The sequence below is a fragment of the Rhopalosiphum maidis genome, chromosome 2 (assembly GCF_003676215.2).
Source record: "Rhopalosiphum maidis isolate BTI-1 chromosome 2, ASM367621v3, whole genome shotgun sequence".
Lineage (NCBI taxonomy): Eukaryota > Metazoa > Arthropoda > Insecta > Hemiptera > Aphididae > Rhopalosiphum > Rhopalosiphum maidis.
Window position 1 is genome coordinate 76,189,439 of NC_040878.1, and position 17,588 is coordinate 76,207,026.

General features: G+C 28.8%; 1 protein-coding gene across 1 annotated transcript in view; it reads left to right on the forward strand.

Annotated features, from left to right (window-relative positions):
* LOC113551696 (DNA-binding protein D-ETS-3) overlaps positions 1-12,582 on the forward strand; it is a 53,001-nt gene extending 40,419 nt beyond the window's left edge. Inside the window, exons 9-10 of the mRNA XM_026954094.1 lie at positions 1,231-1,454; positions 10,955-12,582. Coding sequence (XP_026809895.1) covers positions 1,231-1,454; positions 10,955-11,145 — 415 coding nt within the window. The 3' untranslated portion in view covers positions 11,146-12,582. The remainder of the gene's footprint in view (positions 1-1,230; positions 1,455-10,954) is intronic.
* Positions 12,583-17,588: the final 5,006 nt, after the last annotated feature.

Genomic DNA, 17,588 nt, shown 5'->3' on the forward strand with positions numbered 1-17,588 from the left:
ATTATATTTTGAATATACCTATAATTCTTATTTAAAATGTTGTTCACTTTCGAATAAAATAACTATATGCTGATTTAACTTTTATGCATATTGATTTTTGTTCTTTTTATACCATTTCACCTCGAATATACCTCAGTAATTGGATTTATAGAATGCCCTGTTCTTCGGCAGACACGTATTCGCTCATCCACTGGGTATACCAAAGGGCGAACGTGTAATATATCCTAATTACATGGTTAGGGCGGCAGCAGTCACAGTGGTATGGAAGCGAAGGGGTGTGAAACTGGCTTTTGGCGCTCTAATTGTACGCGAGGGGTTGTTGGTCGGTGATTGCCACTGATTGTGCGTTAATCACCCACGCCCTTCTTCTACGGAGAAAACGCGATACAACAGAAAACGTTTATTAATTCTGTAAGCGCACCGAAGCCTCTGAATTCTCATTTAATCCAGACATTTCGTTTTTGATTTCACCGTTTTAATATGTTTTGATAAAAAAAGACACCGAATGTGCTGTCGAAGGCTATCCCATAAAATGACAACGTTGTTTTTAATATTCTAACCAATAATTGTCTTATTTTTACTATTTTTATTGTTTGATGAAAACTAAATGTTATTTGTTATTTACATTTATTTTTAGTAATTGATTTTTTAACTTTTTCTCTTTTTCTCTGTGGTGCAATAATGATTTGAAATTATTTTATATCGCACAGTAGCAAAAGTCATTCGATGTTTTTGATTTGGAAATTAAATTAAGTCTACGGAATTCAAAAAGGGTCCGGTTATAAATTGATAATCGTGGGTTTGGAAACCTTTTCGCCGTCGTCTACGAACTTATTACGACTCAAATCATTCCCATTGGCGTAATCCTAACGAATCATCATAACATATACTTGCACATACACCTGATATTTAATCGACCTACATAAAACTTTCAAATAATTATAATGCAAAATTGAGTTTTAATTTAAATCAAAATTTAAAAATAAATTGTGATGCACAAAATCTAAATTATTCATACGAAACGTATACAAATTAATGTAATTTATTTATTAAAATTACTTACACTAGATTTTAATTTTTTATTAGCTCTAATTTAAAATATATTATACATTAACATATTATATTTATTTATCATTTTACGCATTGTTTATGCTTGGAAGTAAACTTTATCCTTGAAATAAACTTTACCTTGCTAAAAAAATTTGTTTTAATCTTTTATCTAATCTATAGGTATTATTATGATAAAAATATCATGACCAAAGTTCACGGAAAAAGGTATGCATACAAGTTCGACTTTCAAGGGTTGGCAGCAGCAACTCAACCAGCTGCTGCAGATCCATCTGCGTACAAATATCAATCAGACTTATTCATGACAACCTATCACCACCATCATCATCATTCTCCGAAATTAAACTTCATTTCACCTCATGCCCCTGGAATAACGTCTACTGCAGGTAAATTTAATATTTTTTTACAATAAAATTAAACAGAATAAAAAATTTTATCATTAATTTCCCATACCAGTCAACTTTTACATGTCAGAAAGAAATAATATGTAATCATAAAGAATGAAAAGATATTAACCTAAATACAAAAAGTCATTAGCTTTTTTTTTTAACTACAATAAATAAAACTAAAAGGATGAATAAAATTAAAATAATAATAATAATATCAAATTGTCAGCGGTTAAAAACAGATTAAATTGTTGAAATAAATTTAAACATAAATTGTTTTAATTTATTACTTATTCAACGATTATTCTAAAGTTATTCATTTCTGTGTTGAATCTCACTATGAATTTAATAAAGCTGAATACATTCACTTAAGTAACGAATTTTTGAACATTTTTATCTAAATCGAAGTGATAAAAAATATGTTTCAAAAATGGTAAAAGGAATATATGTAACTTTTATTGTTTGAATTATGATTCTTAAGTTACCCTAACCATAATCATAACGCGTATTTTTAAGCTGACCGTTATGAAAATATATTATTTAGGTTATATTATATATTGTCATATTGAAATATTTGGCGTATCTTTGAGTTCAAGTACTAGGGATAACAATACATAGTACTATATAATTAGGTCTTGGATTATTATAGGTACCTACTATACATAACATAAAAATTGCCACTCCACGAAAAACATATTTAAAATATCAAAAATTCGGGACCCAACTACTAGTACCTAAAATAATTTAAAACCTAACTCTGATAAGTCTGGTGCAGCCGACATTCTTTATAGCTATATAGTATATATTATATATAATATATATATTTTTATTTATTTATTTACTTATTATGAATTAAACGGGTAAGCCCAATTAAAAAGTGTGGTATTAAATCAAAATGAATAATAAACAATACATGTATATGTGTATTTATTTATGACACAGTAATCAAAAAACAAAACTAACAAGCTTACAGTACATTATTTGTGATAAAAATGAACAAGACATTTACAATATAATATTATATTCCTCGCTCGAGAAGTACATACAGTACTGCTACTACTTCTATTAATAATAACAAAACAGCCAGTCCGGCGGCGTTGAAGGGGAACTATATTATAACGTCTTCGTCGCGTCGTTCGTGCATGCAAACAGTGTACGTGTTTTTGTGTGTGATAGGTTTGGGGAGAAGGGTAAACTATGTTATAGGCAAACAACCCGTGCGAAAATCATTCGTATGTAAACGAAGACGACGACGATTGTGCTTTTAAAGCGTGAAAGTCGCACGACCAGGGACCGATGATAGTATACACAATAATATTATATATACACCGCGCGCACAAAAAGCAAACAAAACTTGTCAACCGCACGCCTTTTACCGGCGGCGTCGCAATGGAAATTTACATCGAACTCGGAGGTGGCAGTAGCATAGTAGGTATAGGGTGCGCGCAACGTACACACAATACAAACAATATTATATATATATATATAAATCCAACTGCAAGCGGGTGTGTATTGACCCATTTGTGTGCGTGTGTGTGTTTGTACACCTACTTATACGAGGGAAGGAAAAACCCGAAGAAAGGAAAAAAATGAATAAAAGGACGAGTTTGTACAATAACGTTTACACCTTCATCACCTATATTATACGAGTATACTCGTGCGTGTACATATATTAACGTATATATACGTTTGCGTGTGTATACTAAATATGCAGTGGTATATGTACTCTGAACTCGACACTATTCTCAAAACGATTTGTTGAGATAAGTTAAATTATTAAAGAAATACGATAGATGACAACAGTAGTAATAATAATATTTATGCAAAACTTGATAAACCTACTATAAAATATTTTCTTAGTCGTAACAAGCCAGTGAGTATATATTATAATGTAATTATATTTATGAATTATGTGTTGTATTTATATTTTATACTGTATTACTGTACAGACATTTTTACAACACAATATTGCTTATCATTAAATTTTCATAAATTTAAATGAAAAAATCGTAATCACATATAGCGTTAAAGCGTTGAAAAAAAACATAAAATTTCGATCTATGCTTTGTTTTATACGCGTATATATAATAATATACTTTTCGCCCCTTTAAAAATTAATTTCCACTGTTTTTGATGAAAACGTTAGCTGTGAGACTTAATTTAACGATATGCAAATGAGAAAAACTTTGGTTTTATATTCAAATGAACATAATATATTAGTTTACATGTCCTGACTGCCGATTCTGAGGATTAACTTAATTGAATCGAGTAAATTATTGTTATCTCAGCCAAATTTACATTTTATATAAGATGCGTACTATACTATTATATCATAATATTGGTATTCTATTTAAATTACATGCACAATAAGGCGACTTAGTTAAAACGTTTTTTTGTTTTTTCAATCCATACCGTTTGATACGGTTTATTTTACTCCTTATCCATGCATAACTAAGAGCGTAATTTGGTTCATATTTTTGATATTAAAAATTAGTTTGTTTTATAACTTATAATAAATACTTAATCTCCCTCCTTTATTCATCAATGGTCTCAATCTTCTGAAACAAAAAATGGTCACTAATTTATAAAAAAAAATTCTCAACAAAATATTTTCTAACTAATTTAAAAATTAGATACTTAGATACTATTTTACGTATGTACCTTTATCTTAATGAAAATAAATCAATATAGATTAATACCATGATAAATAGCAAAATTCATACTTATAACAAACACAATCTTGAATATTTTAGTGTCTCAAAACATTACTTTTGCAACACCCAAAAATGTTTTATTGTTGCATATATGCTCTCTTAATTGTAAGTTCGAAGTATCCAATATTTCGAGTGATAATATCCTACATCAAACTGTCCAAAGTTCTCAAAGTTCGGAGTATTCTAAAGTTTGATATGCTCAAGAACTCTTCTTTACTTATAGTACATAAAAACGTAACCGATAATACGATATAATATTGTCAAGACGTGATTTATATGGATGTGTATTATAACCTACGCGATCATGAAATTCATTAGACCCTACTTGGCAACATTATGAGCTCGCGTACATTATATATGTATAATATGTATATACATAGTATATTATGGTATAATATTATATAAAGTCGTCGACAGCAGACCCCACGCGCGGATATTAAGAGCCGGAGATTTAGTACAAACCTAGCGACCATATTTATACACGCCGAAGCGAATCGTCTGTCTCATTAGCCGTCCACAATGGGCCCTTAATGACCCTGCCGTCGCCGTCATTCGGTCCTTGCCGCGTTTAATGACTGCTGTGTAGCGTTGCGGACCCTTCAATGTGTATATGACGCGCTATATACTTTTACGCATGCGACAGCCACCGATGACGCGCTCCGCTCCCGAAGACATTGTATCCAGTGATTTTTCGCTCCGTTGCGCACCGTTACTATATACTATATATAGTACGTATATAATATATTATTATTATACTCACGTCGTTCAGTCGTTGTCGACATCGTTAATCGTCCGATAAACGTAACAACATATAGTATCGTATAATATTACGAGTACAAAAACAATATAATATTATAATGTTTTCCATAATCGATATCATATGAATGATTATTATATAAATTCCCGGAGATGTCTCACGATGATTAGAATAATGCAACACAGCACGTGTAACAATGTCATCAGTCTGCTATGCTGCAGCAGGCGTAACGGCAACGATTCGTACCGAAAACGCCTATTCAACGAAATACAACGGATAAACTCAACTATAAATTTTGTTATTTCGAAATTCGAGATAAAATACCATTGCGTAATTAAATTGTGGTCAAGATATAAAAAAATTCAAAAACCTATCCAAAATTAAAATAAGGAATATTACAGACAAAAAAACAATAATTTAGAAAAGCTGTACGAGTCTAATGACAAATTGTTTCTAAAAGTAAAACGAATTAAATAGGATTAACCATATCTAGCTGGAAATAGTCTTATGAAGTTATAAGATACTTCTTTATCGGAAAACAACAAAAAAAACAACCAAAGAGTAGTATGAAATATATTTCAGAAATTGATAAGTCAATACAAATGGATAATGTAATGAACCGAAATAGATGGAAAAGTTTAGTATAAGACTTAAGGCCTGTAAAGAACTGAAAAAATCTAGTTTGATACATATGATTGAGAAATTTCAACTTATTTGTATTTTTTACTATTCATGTTCAGACCAATACGATTATATTTGGCTTTTTATACTCGTATATCATTATTCGTTATTCTTACCTTCCCGTGATGTGAATCGATCATTCTAGTAGAATCCTAGCTATTCGTATTTATAATCGTAAAATACACAAAAACGAGGCTCTATACCTATAATATACAACGAAAAAACATGTACATTGTACTAAACCACAGCCCTAAAATATCATTATGCATATTGCACACGATGTGTGTAGTGATAATAATTGAAAATCGTGTACGCTCGGAAGACACGCGGTTGATATAACGCAATATATTTCATTATACGCACGTTTATATGTCTGTATAATTTATCTCTAGCCATGTATATAAGAATTCACTGTAATTTTTAATTCTTAAAATTATTTTTATATCATATTTATTTATTAATTATTCTTTATTATTGTGTAGTACCTTTACATTTTTTTCTTTGTGTACGTAAACTAAACTTAATATTAGATAGAACTCCTGTCTCCTACTCAAGCTTACTTATGTAGACAAATCATTTTATTTATTTATTTATTTGGATACATAAGTTGTGTAATGATTTGAAATAATAATATCATATCATGCGTTCATTGCTAGAGAGCGGGTAAGAAAGATAAGAATTAACCGTCGAATGCGAACACAGTGCTTGCGGCAAAACGTCTCGTCCACGCGTATAATGAACATCGTCGTGAGAAACGCGGTGATTCATATATATATATGTGTGTGTGTGTGTGTGTGTGTGTGTGTGTGTGTGTGTGTGTGTGTGTGTGTGTGTGTGTGTGTGTGTGTGTGTGTGTGTAAGTATGTGTATGGAGAAGCGGAAAGTGACAAAAGCGATCGTGGACGAGCTTCGTCACTCCCGGAAATTGCTTGGCGCTACCGAACCGATAACGCGCACTACATCAACCGCCGCCGACGAGGCTACGTACGGCTATGTACGCACGGGTTCCCCGGGAGCAAAGCGTTTATTAAACTCCCCGGCGGCGACCGTAAGCAAACTCCTCAACGCCCGGACGACAAGCGCGCGGGTTACCCAAACAAAAGCGATCGTCGTCTTTACACGCGCGCGCGCGCGAGTCCGTTCGCTCGTTCAGTGACGAGTCTCTTCGACAGTTTCACTGACATTCATCCACTCACCCACCCACCTGCAGCATTCTTCTTCGCGACAATCTCTACATCACCCGCCAATGATGATCGACCCGAAGCGACATTCTCCCAATTGTCGTAACGTGCTGTCGATGTGAAAAAGGTTGTAGACGTCGTCACGTGGCTCTTGGAAACTTTCGACCGTTAGACTATAACCACAACCCACACTACGGCGTAAGTCCTCTCAAAATATAATATTATTCGAACATTGACGCCCAATCAAGTTTAGTGATTTGAACAAGTGGGTCACAACACATAAAAAAACTTTCTAGTCGTTGCACTTGTACACTACCCGCAAATCGTACGTACACCAGTCGCGTTTGATATATTTTTTTTTCCTCTTATTCATATAACATAAATATATGAAAACATTTTCGTTACGATATCGCTATAATTTATAAGTTCACACAAACGCACATAGCATATTAAGTACCTACAACTTACAATGTACGTGTAATACATATTATATAACATTATAACTTTATAATCTACATATAAATGTCGGATTACCTGCAACGAGTATATACTATAAAAAACAAAATTAAGTATGCCAAGTGCTACAGTTGAAAAAATGTATCTAATGTATCGATGATAATAATAAAATGTACAACTCATATGGTTTTCACAATAATGATCTATTTAATTATAAGTCTCTAAAAATTAACTCGGAACTCAAAATGATAAGTATATTTTCACAATTTCTAACGAAAAATCAGTCTGGGATATTTCGATGTGGCTACTTTAGTATAAGCCGTTTGTACGTAAAGCCGTTTTGAATTTATTAATGTAGGTATATAAATGTTTATTATTCATATATTTTTCAGATTTTTTAGTTCCAGTACATATGAGGAACATTTAATTAAATATTCAAACCTTAATTTTAAAAATTGAAGATTTTATAAATTTTTACAATACAATATTTATAGTTTATACCATATACTTTTGTAATTGTAGAAAAATCCGTAAAAATTTAAACTTCAATCGCATATAGAAAAAAGGTAGCAAATTAGTATCGCTCTGCTATACATTAAGTGTCGAGTAAATCAATTTTATAGGTCTCTTTAATTTAAATTCAATTAAATTTATACGATAAATAATTCTGAGGGGAGACGGTCTGTCAACCTATATCACTGAGTATACTTGGTGATATGTTTTTTTGATGTAACTATTAAAGTAATTTATTTTATTTTTAGTATTACATTAGATTAATAAATTTTTTCCGAAAATATTGCATGTATTGTACTCGTAATATTATTAGTATTTAGTTATTATAATTATATATATAATATATATTATATTATTACTTATATAGCTCAAATGTAATAACTTCTTACTGTAAATAACGTAAAATAGTAAAAATAGATAATTAGATAGTAAAAATTGATAAGAAAACAAAAATTTCATTACGTATAATAAAATTTACAAAAATATAATATACGTAAAAGTTTTAAGTTCCCCGTTTGATATTTTTATATTATAACAAAATAATTAACATATCATTGTTTATTGTTTAAATGAGTAATTTCGTCCAATATGAACATAAAATGTCTATGAAAAATATTTGCCTTAATATATTTTTTAGATTTTATGGTTTCAGTATGAACTATATATGAGGAATCTTGTATTAAATTTTCATAATTTTTGACACAGCGAATAATTATTTTATCAACAATAATTGAATAACAACTAAATACAAATTGAAAATGTGTCTTACCTATAAATACCACAACAATATTTTAAAAATTTTAAAAATTTTATCATAAATAAAAAACTATAACATAAACATATGGTGAAAAATTCAAGTATTTACGATTATTCATTTTTAAGTTACACCATAAAAATAAAATATTTTTTTTTCGAAAATGGGATTTGCGTAAGCCTTCGTTTTTCTTTTCTTTTTTTCAGTTTTTCCCAATTATTAAAAAAAGTAGACATTAAAAATTTCTTACTTTTCTAACCCCTTAAAAACCAAAGTACTAACTAAATCTCATTTAATATCAAAACCATCCGCAAAGTTAAAAATCGATTCATTTTCGAAGCCTCAAAGATGAAGACTGGTAAAAAATTACACACCCATCGACTCAACATTCTAAAAATCAAAACATTTATTACTCCACTTAGAATCTAAAATGTTTTTACTCATAAAGAACGAATGTGGAAGTTCTAAAATATAGTTTAGGTATTTATGAATGCAAACGAATGATAATTCTACATAAACAGTTACAGTCGATTAAAAACCAAATCAATTTAATATATTTAAAAAATAATGAATAAATAAATTAAAATATTCATAATTAAATATACTACCTATTTAATTCTTTAAAGAATTATAGAAAAACAATTTTTTTTTAAGTTTTTGTATCATAGTCAAAATTATTCATTAATAAGACAACCTCGTATATTATAATATAATGTAATATGTATATTATGTATATTTGTTTATTATTACAAAACTATAATTATTATTATTTTTAGTAAAATATCTAATCTTACTGATAGTTTGATTAAAATATAATTATTACAAAATGAGGAACAACAAAATCAATTTCAAGAAATCCATTAGTTTGTAATTTCATTTGTCAATATGTTCGTTTCGGTCGAACACCGAACAGGGGTTTTGTTCATTGCAATAACCCGTGAAATATTGGGAATAGAACCCTCGGTTAAACCGCTTGCCCGTCGGCAATGGAAACATTTTTTGCAATAACGAAGTTTTCCCTTTTGGTTTATATGTTTTTCCGGTGCCAATATTTTGAAACATTGATTCCCATTCTTTTTCCAGATAAATACAATTACGATAATAAAAAGGAAACGATTCATTTAACGTATTTATTATACTATAAAATGTGTGTTTGTTAACTTACCAACTTCAGAATTTATTTTAGATTTTTAGATTACCAAATATTATATAACCAAAAACCAAATCAATTAATTGTAATACAGAACATATATATTAATTTATTATAATAATAAAAATAATTTTTGAATCATTAAATTTAAAATTACTTTCAAAATATTTTTCGTAAAAATTCAAGTTAATATGGTAATGTAGTCTCTCTTTATATGTGGTCATATGGATATACTGAGATCTCAACTATAGCTAATAATATTATTGTTTTCAATATTAATAACAAACTACTCTAACTTTAAATGTGGCTCATTAAAAATGTAATACTAAATTCGTTTTTCGTAACTAGTTAAACTAACTAAAAAAAACTTAATCATTGGTAAAATATTGAAATAGACTATATTTAATAGAGTAGGGATAATTTAAAGTTTACATTGCTTACAATTATTACTAAATTTTTATTTCGTTCGAATTTGTTTAGCATTTTTGTACAATTAACATAATATGTGTATATTATATTTATACATTCTATGTGTCTAATACATAAATCTACACAAGCTGGCATAGCATTGGCGTATTAATTTGACTGAAATTTCACCTTTTTTTAAAAATAAATTTAAAATAGATATCTCAAATTGTTTTGAAATATACCTTATACAGACTTAATATAACATTGTCTTCTCTGAGTTTATATACCTATATTAAAAACAACTATTTGTGTAATATCTGGTAGGTATCTCCAGAGGTGTTCCCATAGGGTATACTACATATACGCCGTATATTCTCACGATTTTATTTCAATATTATGGACTGCGTATACCCATAATACATGCGTATTTGATGATATAGTATACTCTCAAAAAAATTAATGAGAACGCCACTGGGTATCTCACATGACATTGATAAATTATTTTTATACTTAACTAGTTATTTTAACATTTTATAGTCCCTTCTCGATAATTGTAACTAATTTTTCCTTTAAAGAGATCCCTTTTACCTCACACATTAATTGACTTCTTGAATTTTTAATAGTATATTGAATTATCATTAATTTTTATTTCATTTTTAAATATTTATGCAAAAAGAGACGTGAACAAATAAAAAAATTATTTTTAGGCTAAATAGATCTTGTCCCCTCCCCCTATCGATCCAAGAAAGTGAGCGTGATCCACCAATCACTCCAATATATACGCTACTGATATGATATTTACATAATATATTATTATATTTGTGTATTGTTTTAAGTCTTTTAACTTAAACGCGTCATACACGTATTATTTGTTTGAATTTTACAGGTAGCATATTTCCATCGGCGTCATCGTATTGGACCAACCCAGGTGCCAATCTTTACTCGAACATTGCCGCCGCGTCTGCGTCGCATTCTATGGGCCATCATCACCACCACCCAGGCGCAAGTACCGGTGTCAGTCACCACACGGGAGTCTCACCGCACCTGGCAAACTACTCACACTACGCGTCACCATGACCGACGGATGTACACTGGGCCGCCAGGTCGCTGCCAGGCACCACAGCCCGGGCTCCACATCCATACAAGCACACCGAATGAATAATTCCTAGTGGCCCTAGTCATCATTTACGTTCTTAATTTATTACAACATTGTTTTTCATTCGTTGTAATAATCCAGCGAAAACATAAGTCCACTTTCAAACCGTTATACTATATCATATTTTATGTAGGTATAACGATAATAATAATAATAATAATAATAATACGATATAATTATATATCTGACACACAATTAGAATCTCACCAGAGTGGAAAGAAGGGCCTACGAAAATGCATATTAATTTCATGGTACGCAAATAAATTTTAATTATAAAAATACCTTTCGTCTGTGCAGCCGCTAAGTGTTGATTAGTTTTAGTGTATTAAAAAGTTCTTACAAGACGAAAAAACTGACACGCACACCCACACACACACACTACACAGGTTATGAGCTCATGACAATCAACTCGTATCAACAATGTACAGAATACAACACATAAAAGTATTAACTAAAAGTTCTCATGCTAATCAACATCATAACTGTAATTTGTACTTTGATTTAGAACTACGTACATACCTGTACATATACTACAGGTAAGCGTTTAAACGTACTACTGATACATTTTATCGGTCAATTTTGTGTTTAAAAAACGATAATTTTTATTTAGCTGATTCTGTGAACTTATCAAAAAATTATTAATTTTTACTATTTATTATGGTTGTAACTTTTAGGTTTTTAACCTTTTTTTATTAACAACTCATTACTTTAATTTGAGTATTTTACCAGCCTATGCTTATCTAACTTAACCAAGATTGTCTGAGAAAATGAGTGTAGTGGTACTAATGTATTAAATGCTTTAAACTGTATGTGATGTGTTAAACAACTCGTGATAATTCTATACAAGTACAAACTTAAAATCATATATTCTTATTTTTGCCTTGAGCAATATTAATTATATAATAATATAGCCTACCACTTATGTACGTACTTTTATTGAAAAATAAATATAATATACTAAAATAATAATCATAAATTAAATAATTAAAAGCAACTAGTACAAACAGAGTTTTAACAAAAGTATTATTATTTTATTTTATAAAAACAAATTTAATTTAAATGCTTATAACTATAATAAACTGAACACTCAGATATTAATGATATATATTAAAGATAAATGCATTCCTTGAATCAGTGAAAAACCAAAATTATTATTCCAATAGAATTTACAAGTACAAATGTTAATATACTAATAATTGTTATTTCCTATTTACTGCAAATACTATATTGGAATATCAATATTATTTAACATAATATAACACTTATTCTAGTCATTTTGTGATTAAAACTGGCAATTCAGATCTCGTTTCTTGATAAACAAATCCCTTATTTGTATTAAACAACAGTATTTATTATTATTAAAAAATATTTATATAACCCACAATGATTGTACAAGTATAGTACAACATTTTCCATTTGTTTTGTTAGATACTTTATGTATGAGTTATGACAATCTATCATAGCTATAGATTATTTATAAAAAAAGTTTTAAATTTCAATGTATTATAAAATAATTTATATTAAGGAAATAAAAATACTTAGCTTTGTGCTAAAGTAAAAGTAAAGTGCAATATACATAATTATACATTTTTGTTTTTATAGATATAAGAAATTTAGTTAGAAGTTTAATTTGTATGAATGTAATATTAATCTTTGTACAGGCCTTATACTAATAGAAGGCATCAAAACTAGTCTTATACGCTATTATATACATATGGTCATTACATTTATTATAATAGTGTCATCAAATAATAGAATGACGTTACACATTGTAAATACAATTCCGTGTTGGAGAACGAAATAAAACCATTATTATACTGTGTTTTTAATTTGTTATCTTAATTATTTCTATCCTTTTTATTTACATAGGTATTTCTTAATATTCTTTGCAAATTACTACTGTTAATGAAAAATAAGTTTGAATTTATCTGACAATTTCAAATTTTAAATACAATAAGCATAATATTATATTAATAAATATGTTTGAAAATGCTCATTCATTCAATGAGAAGCATGATAAAATGTCACATAAATATATACAAATATGTACATCTATGTAATATATATGTATATAAAATACATATATACATAATAGATATTATGTTATTGTGTACAAACATAAGAGGGTTATTCTCAAGAATAATTTCAAACGCCACGTGGAACAATGACTGAAAAGTGAGGGGGCCGGAAACGAAGGAAAAACTAAAGACATGAGCCACCACCACACGACGTATATATAATATTATAATATATATATTATATATATTGTTCAGATTTTCTCCGTTTGTTGAACATGAACATTAAAATGGGTAGTTTAGAACCGAGTAACAATGAATATGCATGAGCTCGACTACTTGATAATTTTACCCTCGGAAGCTATAAAAAAAAGTCCCACCAAACTTTTCATTGTATTAATCATAAGTGTGATAGGAGGAGGAAGTAATTCACTCATAATGTGAATTTCTTATCGACATTTATGAAATTATAATTTTACAATACTGATATGAACTAGACCAAATTCTCCTACAACTTTCTTTATCATATTCTTAATAGTTAGGCGAATATTTTATTATTATATTTTGTATTTTTGTCAATAGAATTATTTTATAAGACCGTTCGCCATATGAATAATTTGTTATTTAAATATAAATTAAAACAATTCAAATGTATTCATTCATGTAGTTATTTTCTAGAATTTTTATGAATATTTGATAATATACATAATATTATGCATGCAATAAAAAAATGCATGTTTATCTATGACAGATTATCACGTATTATTTAATAAATTTATTTCTAACAACTATAGTTTTTATTTATTATATACTATATAGTATACATTTTATATTTATACTATGTTACTATAATAGTATAATACCAATAGGTTAATTAAATAATAGTTAAATATAGTTGTTCCACGCTGATTTTTGGTTATAAGTAAGTACATGAAATTAATACCATCAAATTGAATAAAAAATAATGAATAGGTATATACAAGTTTAATTTAGTTAAAATTGTTATTGTTTCGATTTTATTGAAACTCTATAGTATAAACTCAAACAAACCTGAAATTTATATAGCTACAATAAAATACATATGTACATCTATATTTTAAATTTTAAACTTATTTTAATAATTCCAAGTTCTATTACATTTTTACTACTTATAGTTGATAAGATTTATTTAAAATTTTGTTGAAAACGTTCTTAAAGTACAGGAAAATGTGAATACAACGATTGTCCCTCTGTAGAGTTCCAGGTGAGGTGGAAATCGACTTATAATTCACGCGTGTAAGATTAACAACAGCCACTATTATATCCATCGCGTGCGTATAATTCTATGTATATACAGAAAGAAAAAGAGATAGGGCGTGCAGTACAGTAGAGTAAGAAGACGGTGGTAAAGCACGTGTGTAGCCCGGGTGAAGGAAGGGGTGGAGCGGGAAGCTTTTGTTATGGAAATGGTGGTAGGGCCAACCGGAAGTTGGTATCGACCACCTGCGCAACCAACCGACGTTTCCGGAACTTTCCTGGCACAAGATGGAGACAACGGTAGGACCACACCTACCCGTGCCAAAAGCATCACTACCCCGCCACCTCCTGCAAGCTTTTTCTATCCTCCTTCCCACCAGCAGCGGCCCGACCGTTACGCTCTCTCTCACTCCTGAATTTATACTTACCAGCCCACTAATCTACCCACCCGTCGTATCGCCACCCACACGCACAGCACACCGTGAAATAACTGCGTAGGTATCGATTATATATAATATAACGAGCACCGGCACCGTTTGTGGTGGATGCCGGAGACGGCTACTTGCCGGCAACGGATTTCCTCATCCATAGATATATTGTATCAAGTAGTGCCTACTACTTACCCCGCCAGCACAGCGATACGAGTAGGATCACGAGATTATTACATTATTATTATTCATTATTTAAGTAATGTTAGAATGTTTCGAATTTTGATGGATTACGATAAGTATTTTTTGAATAACAACATAATAATAAAAATGGTTTAAGAAAAATCATTAGTGTGTGTGTCAATATTTATTGTTATATAGATTTGAACTTCAATAACCTAACCTATATTAAGTATTGAACAATTTAATAACTATAAGAGCATATTATGTTAAATAATGATAATATAAATCAAAAATAATTCAGTGTATAATAATCATTATTCACTGTGATCTTTAATTAAAAAAAAAAAAATTATCCATTTAATTTAATGTTTTTTCTTACTCTTAATTGCTTATAGATAATACATACAATTTACATTGCCTCCAATAAAAAAAAAATTAAAATACTTGTATGCAGATTTATTTAAATTATTAAACTTTTAATTTATTTAAAAATTGTTCAAGGAAAATTTCATTCAACAAAAATCTATCTCGATAGAAAAAATCAATCCATATGTCAATTTTTTACTAAATATGTGTAGGTATATCTATTATATATTATAACTATATAAGTATAATTAATATATTATAAAATAAAAAGGTATTATAATAATTTAGCATTTTAATAATTTTATCGTTCTTAAATATGTACTAATAATTTTTTAAATATTTAATTTATGTATTAACGAAAATAACTACATATTTTATAATACAATAATTTATTTAGACTTTGTAGTACCAGAATAAATTGTTTTTTAAAAAAATAAAATATACTGGAAATATATCTTATCGTCATTTTAAACGAAAAATACCACAGCATAAATTAATTTACAAAATACAACTTTTCCTGTACGTACAAATTAACTTCCGAAGTAAGATAATGCTAATTAATACTTCAATATACACTATAAAGATGTATGACATCCTTTATTATGTTTATCACTTATTAGTTATTAGTTATTACTTTATAAGGTAGGCATATTAGGTATGTACCTACCATTTTATTTTTATATTTATTCTTTTAAATTTACCTACTTATATTAGTTGTATATTATTACAGTCTTCTTAAAAATTATTCAATTCAGCATACACAATTAATAAATTTCTACGATTTAACAAAACATTTAATAAAAGTACCTACAAGTATATGAAGTACTTTCAATTACAAATCATAAGATTTTTCAATTTTTGATAATGGAAGTGACAATGTAAGTACCAAACTACCAAGTTATTATAAATAATTTAATACATTTATATTATTTAAATAATATAATAGATCATACTAATGTCCAAGAAAAAGTTTAAAATTATTTTATTAGTTTATTTGTAGGTATTATAACTTTCATAAAACTGTTTTTCATATAACCTTACTCATGCGCGGATCCAGAATATATTTACGAAGGTCGAGAATACCATGTGAGTATATCGTATTTTAACGGCTGCCAAAAACAGACATCCTAAAATGTACCTGTGTGACAGAGTCTACAGAGTGTCCATGGCCCCTTGGCCCTTGGCCTCCCTTTGGATAAACGCGCCTGATTTTTATACTATCACAAATGAATTCATTTCAAAATTTGCAATAGTATACGGCACTAAATATGTATAATACCTACTAAGTATCAATGTTTAACTTTGGAAAATTATACTATAAAAATTAAATATATATAATAGTTCATATTATGATTTTCTTTTAAAAGTAAATATCTAGTAGGTATTAAAAAAATTTTAGTTTTTTATACAATTCATCATTAATAACTAATTAAATTAATTAAATCTCACTGTTATCAGAATTAACAATCTAAGTTTAATGATTTTTTTATATAATATATGTTAATATTATTATTGGCTTTTATTAATTAGTTATTATTTTATTATTTATATCTTATAAATATAACTAATATAAGGTACTTACTTTAGCCTTCAAAATAGCTATCTACAATATACAAGCAACTTCATCATACTTTATTTAAATTTGTTAGTTTTCCACCAAACTTGTTTAAATAAGGTTACAAGGTTCGCCATCTAGTGACGTTGTACATTTTTGATGATATCGATTGCCGTGGTATACCTACAGTATCTATGAATTATACAAACAGTTATTATTGCTATTTACAAAACCATTAACGGATAATATTCGGTAAATTAAATTTTTGATCCGTTAATAATTCATCTAGAAGAAAATAAAATAATTATAATAATTTTGCTTTGTAAAAATTGTAACATCGACCAACAGATAAAAATTAATGTATTATAAGATTGCCGCAACGACTATTTCAAAAACGATTTAAACGAATGCCGAGAGCGCGCGTCATCACAATTAGTGATTGCAACGTTGTCATGTCGCGCTCGTACGGACTACCATCTTTGTAATCTCTTTGGACTTCTCGATGCGCCTGCAACGTAATGGTCGACCTGTTCAACGGCAAGAATATGTCCGACTCCGACCCGTCATCCTATTCGTCATAT